Here is a 9,611-nt window from a genome sequence, read left to right as displayed (position 1 = left end):
TTGGATATGCATATATGTAATTTATATGATTTTTATAAATGTTTTTAAAAGAGTGTTTCTTTTAGATCTTGGCTTACTATCTGAATACTGAAAATATATTCGCTAATATAATTTATCATTCATCTATTCCTCAAACATATATTATTTTTGAGTTGCGGATTTCTTATATTTTTATTATATGACTGAATTTTTAATAAGAAGAATATCGATGAAAGTATAACTTTTACATAGTTTATTGAACAAATATTTAGCTATATTGCAAATATCATTGAATTCATACAAAACTGAATAATGAACAGCTTTGCATATAGCATGGAAACTATTTGACAAAGAAGAGTGGAACGTAGCTCAGTTGATTTTAGAGTTTAGATGATGATCTAAATATTTTTATAAAAATAATTTTCAATTTTTTTAGCTCTTTCACAACTCTCAGACTCTCCTTGAATACACATTGAATGGCTTCCATTTTGCTAAGGATCTGTCTGCGCTCAGACTTGGTCGACATACGCGCGTGCATTTAAGAAATGCAAATGAAATGCTTAGCCCTTTTTAATGAAAACAATTAATGCTGCATTTGCTGAAGAGGCGTCTTAATGGCTGCCGTCAAATCGGCGCGGCACACGTTGGGTTCTCGCAATTTAATTAAAGGTGAGTTGCCTGGCCACTCCAGCTTGACACGCCCACCATCATATTTGCATTTCACTTTGATCTCGAGCAGGCAGGATTCTGTCTGGAGCCTCAAGTCGCACTATGATACTAGCTCTTGACTTGGATGCTCATAGAAATGCAACCGAGCTGCTTATGTGGAGCAACAACAAATGGCTGAGGATTTCTCTTCCTGTGGACAAGAATGTAATCAGTAAAAATTGTAAAATGTATAAAATATAAAATATAATGCTTAGAATTTATGCTGACAAGATTTTCAATAATTAATAAACTGCATACATTATATAATAAATATTATTAATATAATAAAATATGATTAATGAAATCATGAATGAGTAAATGAATGAATAATTCTAATAAGATATATAGAGTAGTTGACAACCTTTAACTTAAGTTTTCATTGCTGTTTGGGGTTTGCAAAAGTCTTTCTGAACTATCCAAAAATTCAATAATTGATTAAATAATAATATTAAAAAAATTGATTTGCTTAATATTATGACTTAGACAGTGGAGAAGAAGATGTCAATATTTTGATTCTTGTGAAGAGTAATCAGATTTGATCAAATCAATATCATTATTATTTACCTTAAACTCCATTGTCAGCTATAAGAGACATCATAAGAGTGACATCAACAACAACAACAACAACAACAAACAGAGCAATTAATATTGATATGTTTTTCATATATTGATTATAATTTATTCATTTCAAAGATCTCTTGATCTACTCTTAATGCTACCTCTATCCCTCGGTCTTCACAGTTGCTGCATGTGCTGCTGCCACTTCAGTTGACATATCACATACAGTTGTTGTTGTTGTTGTTGTTGCAATTCTCTGTGGGTCGACCCTTAATGCAATTGCTGACTGGATATGAATAATTTAAGCGAAATCAAATCAAATGGGAGCGAAAGAAAAACAGCATTACTTTATGCAAATGCAGAAAAACGACTGCGAATGCTCTCTATCTGCGAGCATATGCCTAAGCAGACCGCCCACTGTCAAAAGTCCACTCATCGTTCTTCGTTTTGCCTCTTTGGCTAACAGAATTCCACCCACCCATACACGTCTCTCTCTCTCTCTCCCTCTCTTTGTCTCTCGCTCGTTCGCTCGTAAAGCCTTGTGCCAAAAAATATTTGAGAATGACTTTTGACACCGCCTCGCGGCATCCTTTTGAATGCCAGTTGGCTGACGATGATGATGACGATGACGATGACGATTTGTATCTGCGCCTCCGCCTTGTCGATGTCAAAGGCCAACCCCCAATGCTGACATCGATGGCCCTTAACATTTTGTCATGTTGTCCGCGCGCTGATTTGATTCCTTTTGATGTTTGCTTTATGCACGCCCAAACGACCATTCGAGTGGCATTTCGCCACAGGTCCAACCATCCAGCCATCTAACCGTCCTTTCCATCTGTTTGATCCGACCATCCGCTAGCCATCATCATTCGTCCGCAATCACACACAGACACACACACGCATACGCACTCACACAGCGACAAGCGCCTTATTTGGCTAATTGAAGTCCTTGGCTAATGCTACCCGAAAACCCACAGCTCTGTAGATCTTACTCAGATAATCTCTGAATCATAAATCCTTGACACTTCTTTGCCACGAACTGATGGCGTCATTAATTAAGCTAATTAAACCATATCTGCTCAGTTAGCTTAATAATTCATTCAGCTGAAAATAATGTCGCCAGCTAAATATGTAATACTAAATCTATTTTTAGCTTGACTTAAGTCTATTAAAATGATTATCAAAGTTATATAAAGTTATGGTTAGATTATTTGAGATTTTTACCAAACATCTCTGAATGTATTTGTGGTTATAAAATATGATTATGTAATGTTATTTAAATTTGTAAAATTAGTTTAATTGGAAATTTTAAATTTAGGGAAGATGTTTATTTGTAAGTTGTTAAGTTAAATACATTAATTTTAAATTATATAATTATAATTTATTTTCTTTTATTAATTTGGAAATTTAACAGATGATCAATTTTTTGTATTTGTGAACTACTTTATTTTTAATTATTTTATTCTATTATTATTTTGTTTTGCAGATAAATGTTCTATGCTCTTCAGGCTAAAGAGACAAGAGTTTGGATGCATAATTATAATAGAATTTTCTTTCTTCTGATAATCATTAAATTGGAATATATAGGAGTTAAGACAGTTTGTTTTTCATTGTTTAAATATATATTATGTTTAAATAAATTTAATATAAAATATGTTAATACTTGCCAAGGATGATAAATGAGAGTCTGAAAGATCTAGTCAATCGGACACCCCAAACATATTTGCTCGATAGTATCCACATCAGTTCTTACCACAAATGGAATATATGGTGTGTAGGTTTCCATTATTACAATTCTCTGCCTGCTTCAGGATGTCTCTCGACTAGATTTCTCCTTCCTTCCTGCTCCATAAAATATTTATCAGAGGATGTTATCCAATAATAGAAATATGATTGTTGTTTCGCCCACTTCAATTTCTCCATATTTATTGCGACTCCAAATGCTTGTTTATTATGTCTGGCAAATTGTTTACGGCACATAAACAATTCGGAACGCGCCATTGCTTCAATTGGCTCCATACATACACATATATACTAATAACTCATATCGGGCCAACAGATCTGTGACACGCCCCGCAAGGCTAAGAGAAATTGTGCACAAATTGTGTCAATACAACTCGAGCACGAAACAACGAGCCAAACAACGTGTCTCATTCAAGCGCGCTTAAGCACTTTGCCATCAACGGCAACAACAACAAATTATAATCCAATTCCATTGTTTAAGAGAAAGGAAGAGAGTGGGAGAGGGAGAGGGAGATGGGAATTTCATCACCTACAAGCCACAGCGAGGGGGCCAACTGGATGCTGGCTGGGACAATGCGAGATGAGACTGAAATGCTCAAGTGTTCGGCGCATTCGGGTGTAAATTGCAGCATAATCTCTTCCGGATATGATTACGGTCTTAAGTGATCCAAGGGAGGCAGCTGGACGAGCGACACGAAGAGCGACAGAGCGGGGCAGAGGCGGGTCAGAGCCGGGGCTGGGGTGAGGTCACATTGTCATCTTTGGCTAAATGCTGTGACCTATCAGCTTTGTATCTTTATCCTTATCAGCGCGAGTGCAATATGTTGTGATTACAATTTTCATCGTAAAAAGCTAAAGCTGCATTTTCTCATCTTGCCGTTGCACAAGGGCTGTTTTGTCTTGGGCCCAAGTGCTCGGTGCTCGGTGCTCGGTGCTCGCTGCTCTTAGCTGTTAGCTCATAGCTCTTAGCTCTTGTGTCTCGCGCTACGATTATGGGCATTCAGCAAGTAGTGTGGGCGTATCTCTTGCCACACTCAAAAAAAGAAAAAGAAGGAAACAAGAAAACACTTAGTGCTGCACGAGCGTGGAGCGCTGTTAACAACATGTTGGTATTGTTTTTAATTGTGCCGTTAATTGTCGAGGTGACGACCCATACGCCGCCCCCTAGATTCTGCTGCTCACCTATGAGACGACTCTTGCTTGGGCGGGGGCGAGTGTATTAATGCTTAGCAACTATTAAATGTGACCATGTCACTGCATTGAGCAGTGACACGTCTCTTCCTCCCAGTTGACTCTGAATGGCACTACTATAAATACTCAGTCCGACTGGTCTGGACCATGCACACAATAAAGATGCTGACTTGAATTCCATATTGAATTCAGCTAAGGTGAACTGATCAGAAAAGTATTTACAACATTTTCTATTTGGAATTTACTTAGACACAATTTATTTATGATTTATAGAGAAATAATATGCAATTAAGACTAACCTAAAAATTAAGCTAAGGCAACTACTGAGGTATACACAGCTCATCTTCTGCCTCAGCTGCCTCAGATTCGCATTCACCTGCGCAGTGTTGTCCTGCTCTCTACAACAAGACTTTGAATACTCAGTGAGTTTCCCATGTTTTCCAACTCAATTTCCTTTCGCAGTAGCCACAGACACACTTCACTAAACCGCATTAATTTTATACTCATTCACGAAAGTGAATGAGTATATTGGTTTTGTGCAATGTCCGTCTGTCTATTGAAGACTTGAAATTTGGAACCCAGACTCGTGTATATCTCCGATTTATAAAGTGTTAAAATTATCCCAATCCGCCCACTAGGGGCTGTGCGAATCGGAAAATGCACTTTCCGATGAGCCAGAAATCATATTAGTTGAGGAGATAGAAAGCTGAAATTCGGAATGTAGATCCGCGTCGACCACCCAAGATCACGACCTATGGTGGATATATCTACGCTCATTGGGGGCATGTCAAATCGGTAACGCCCGACTGCAACGTTCTTACTTGTTGCATATTGGCTCCAATATATTCTTAACTCTGACTGCATGAAACACTCCTACTTCTATAATCATCTCATCTTTGGACAAATGACAAATATTAATAGTTCATAATAACAATGCTAATAATAATAATGATAAGCCCAATCAAATCGGCATTAATCTCTTTGCACTGGCAGCCCCGCCCCACAAAGAGAGCGCCTTGTATACATAACAGCCTTTACACTAAAGCAAACTATATACTAACTATATTTCCGTTTGCATCTACAGATTCAAACTTCAGCTCTGTCTTTATTACTTTTATCTACTAATTAATATACATATATACATATATATATCGCTTACTTTGACTAGTAATTGGTGAGGCAGGGGAGATGCTTATAATGGATGCGGTTGTCAAGCAAAATCATAAAGCTAAATGCATAAAAGCCAGCCCAGTCCAACCCGAGTCGTATCGCATTATATTCAATCTTTCTCTCTCTCTCTCTTTCCCTCTCTATACATATATATAGCTATAGCATATTCATGGCCTGTCAGGCAGCACAAATGGGCAGCAAGGCGTTTTTGTGTCGGTGGTGTGAAAAAGCGTGTAAGGAGTTGACATAAAGCCGACGACAACGGCAGCGACTGCGACTGCGACGGCGACTGCGACTACGACGACTGGCGACTGGCGACAATGGGCAACAGGGCAGGATGGCATCCCGGATCGCTCTGAAATCTGCATTGGAAGCTGCTGAACCGAACTAATTGAGCCGCGTTACATCAAGTTGAATGCATTTGAATGTATTGCCCGCCGAGCATCATCATCATCAACAATAACAACAACAACACAACAACAACAAGAGATCATCGTCGTACATTGCCACAGCTTCTATCTATCTAGTCAGTTCACTTCAGTGTGGGAAATGGAACAACTGCCTTGAGTCTTTCAGCCATTCAGCTACACTTGCCTAGTATGTTAAGCATATTCGTGCGAGCACTCACCCAGCACACAGCACACAGCATTCAGCATTCAGCACACAGCACAAGCATTCAGCAGCAGGACGAAATGCTTAACTCGATAGTTCAGGTCTCAGCCTGCTAACATAACTTTTTCATACAAATATTTGAATGCAACTGAAATAAAACTCTGAATGCCTTTTATTCAAGTTGCATTCGGCGAGTCCAACTGGAGAGCTCGCGCTAGTTGGACTGATTGAGTGGCCCTGTCATTTGGGCAACTGAACAACGGAACGCTCAGCCTCAACTTCCTAAACAAGCTGAGAGTACTGGTGGGGAGGGCACGACTAAGAGACTAGCTTGCTGCTTATGTCTTATATTAATTAGCGTGCTTCTATTATATTTATGTAAACTAACTTGATAAACATAATCTTCCATCTTCCCACTAACTTCTACCTTCTTCAATCTATCTTCCATCTTTCCCCTTTCTGTTTTCCTTACTTTCTTTATTCTAACATCTTTCGCTCGTCTCTTTTCTTCCATCATTCTTTGGCTATTTTTTCCGTAGTCCTTCTTCCTTTCTTTTCATTTATTCTTCTTTTTCATTCATTGTTCTTTCTTATTTCATATTCCTTGTTCTTTCTTTCTACTCTTCTTTGTTTCTCTTAACTCCTTATTTCACATTCTTTATTCCTTACCCTTTCTTCCAATTCATTTCGCCATCTTCTATCTATTGTCATTCATAAATTTTTCGATTCTTGCATTGATACTCCCTATGGAATCGTGTTCTAACGTCCGATTTCCTGCTGTCTACCTTTGGGGGATGAACCTTCCACCAATTACGTGCTCAAGCCGTGGCTTAGTTCAATATTGATACAATTTAATCGAACCCCAATGACTGAAAATGTATCAATGGCACTTTTCCTGGCTTTGGGTCAACAATGAACTGAACAGCCACGAAACGAAGTATCGTCAGCCTCCAACACGTGCAGTCCAGTTCAGTTTAGACCCATTGAATGGCCGCATATGGTGACACAAACAGAGGCTGTAAAGTTTTAAATCCAACACGTACATCAGCTCCAGTTGAATTCGAGTACCGTGTAAGGGTGCCCGTTGCAACACCTGCTGTGCCGGTCAGCCCTCTGATAGCTTTAATGAACACACACGAACTGTGCGACAGCCAGTTAATAATAACATGTTAATAATAACAAATTGTGTTGCGCAAACCCAATGAAATAGGCCAATTACAACGTATAATCGTTTCTTTCAAATGTATATTACAGGCAATGGGCGGAGCGGCGGCGGTGTCTATAACAAACGGAGATGATCTAGCCATATCCGTCAGTCCGTCCAATTTGACAATGACAGAAGCAGGAGACTGCCCATTGATTGTAGAAAGACTATAATTGTGTTGATCGATAACTATAGTCATCCTTCTACTATCGATTGAAATTGATATGCTCACTTCAAACGTCTTGTAAATTAAATCCACAATCAAATTATTGAAGAATTAAACACAGTTACACAAAGTTAGTAGAAAACACGTCATTGCTTGTACAAAAATAGATTTGATTTAATTTCTTGATCTAATATGGGCAATTAATTGTAATAAAGTTATGAAAATTCGGATGATATCAGAGTAAATGCTGAGTGCAGCAATGATATAATCCTCTTCACAATACTGATTTTTATGACGTCCGACCATTAACTGTATATCATACACCAAGTATAAAGAAAATAGAAGAAGGCTTATGCCCAAATAAACCATTTGCACTATGGGATCATCCATTACAAAAGCAAGGATTCCAACAGCAAATGTTGCCAACCCCGTCACACATAGAAATGGACCATATCCAGTAAAGTCGCATGGGAAGCACATTGCAAATATAGTGAGGGAAATACAAATTAGTACGACCGTTCCAAATGCATATAAAATCTGAAGAGAATTAGATAAAAGAAGATAAGGACTAAGGATGCTGCTAAATCTCTGTATCTATACTTAAAATATGAGGTCTCTAGCTTCAGTTATTCAATTTAGATGTGGTTCGATGAACGGACGAACGAGCAGAAAGACATCATACACCATAAGTACATTTTCCTTACTATTTATGAACTACTATTCTTTGAAACCTGAAGTATAATAGCTCACCAAATTTGTTTCATAGCAAACGGTAACAGAGCAGACCATCAACGTAGTGAAGATAGTATAAACAATTAGTAGAAAGTAATTGATGGGCACTTTTCGAGATAGTCGTCTACAACAAAATATTACGGTACTACCGACGAGCATTCCACCGCCGCCTACATGCATCAAATACCTCTCCCTTTGGAACATATTTATTGCAAGAGGCCAGAAGAGGACTCCTACAGTACATCCAGCTGTAAAAGCCATTTGAAACTGAGAAGACAGTCATATAAGATTCATTTGAGATTAATCCTTTTGGAAAAATGCTCTCACGCCAATGATCACGAGGACTTTACTGATGAAATGACGCCGTGTCCTACCATCCGTCCAGTCTGTGCCTTCCGTAAGGTCATCGTCCTCCCTATACTGAGTGCGCCGGAAATTCTCCATTTCGGTTCCTTTCGTGATTTTGTTGTGGATTCGTGTATCTTGTAATTTGTTTTATTGTATTGTGTATTCTAATATTGTAATATGAATTTCTTTTAAAACTAACTAGATTATACAGTGTTTACATGTGTATACGTATAAATTAATCAATATGCTTCGTTTTTTTGGATTTACCCCAATGAGCCTCGATCAGATTGCACTATCTCCGTGATTAATTTTTATTCAGAAATAAACTCTAATTAGCAAAGTATAAAGTTATCCTCGGAGCTTAAGCAATTCTATTTCATTTTTCTTGTCAAAAATTTGTTTTTTTTTTTTTTTTTTTGATTAAGAACTGACTTCATTTGGGAACATTTCATTGTTCCGTACTCCGCATTATAGGACATTTCATTGGACCATTTTCCAGGAATGATGACATTATGAAGGGCCTTAACTAAAATATGTCATTAACGTAATCAAAGACAAATCACAGGACATTCCATCAAAGACAATTACACAAAGTCTAGATTACTTACGCTGCTCAAAAGAATTGTATAAAAAAGTTTCGCCACATAAAATCGAAAGGAATAGCATATCTTACAATTTCTCAAATGAAAAGAAAAAACCTTACCAAGATTGAAAAAAGCAACGACCTTTCGCAAAAGATGAAACTATTAAGAAACTCTTGTTTTTCTCCCTTTGTGCTGCTAAAAATCATGTTATTTATTTTACTTTATAGTCTCACAATTTATGGAATAGCTTTTATTCTTAGTAAGTTCATGTTTAGTTTAGAGTTTGTGTAGTTTAGTGATTAATTAGATTAGGGGTTTGCCCTACCCAAACATGTAAAATACATTTTATATGTAATATGTGCACACATATATACCAAATGTGATATTTTATTGCCTGGGTCGAGACGAAGTTTTAGAGTCAGTTACGCCCCGAAGGAAAATAGGTGTAAAATTCAATTTACAAACAGCCTGGAGCTTATTTTTAGTAATAGCTATGAAAATACATTGTTAATATTTTAAAATTTATGCTCTTTTTTTTTGTATTACTTTCGATAAAATTACAAATCTATAGTTTTTTTTTTTTTTTTTTTTTTTTTTTTTTTTTAGTGAATAGCAA

At 37.3% G+C, this 9,611-nt stretch overlaps 1 protein-coding gene across 1 annotated transcript; it reads right to left on the bottom strand.

Moving 5' to 3' along the window:
• Positions 1–7,480: 7,480 nt before the first annotated feature.
• Positions 7,481–9,568, bottom strand: LOC6576253 (protein lifeguard 1). The gene is made up of 3 exons (XM_032728494.2): positions 8,391–9,568; positions 8,082–8,330; positions 7,481–7,868 (listed from the first exon to the last, which is right to left on the bottom strand). Exons 1-3 carry the CDS (start codon positions 8,505–8,507, stop codon positions 7,506–7,508), a joined length of 729 nt encoding a protein of 242 aa, XP_032584385.2. The 5' UTR covers positions 8,508–9,568; the 3' UTR covers positions 7,481–7,505.
• Between the last annotated feature and the right edge of the window lie 43 nt (positions 9,569–9,611).

The sequence above is a fragment of the Drosophila mojavensis genome, unplaced genomic scaffold (genome assembly GCF_018153725.1).
Source record: "Drosophila mojavensis isolate 15081-1352.22 unplaced genomic scaffold, ASM1815372v1 contig_36, whole genome shotgun sequence".
NCBI lineage: Eukaryota > Metazoa > Arthropoda > Insecta > Diptera > Drosophilidae > Drosophila > Drosophila mojavensis.
The sequence above is the reverse complement of the archived record's forward strand: the minus strand, read 5'-3'. Positions and strand labels throughout refer to the sequence as shown.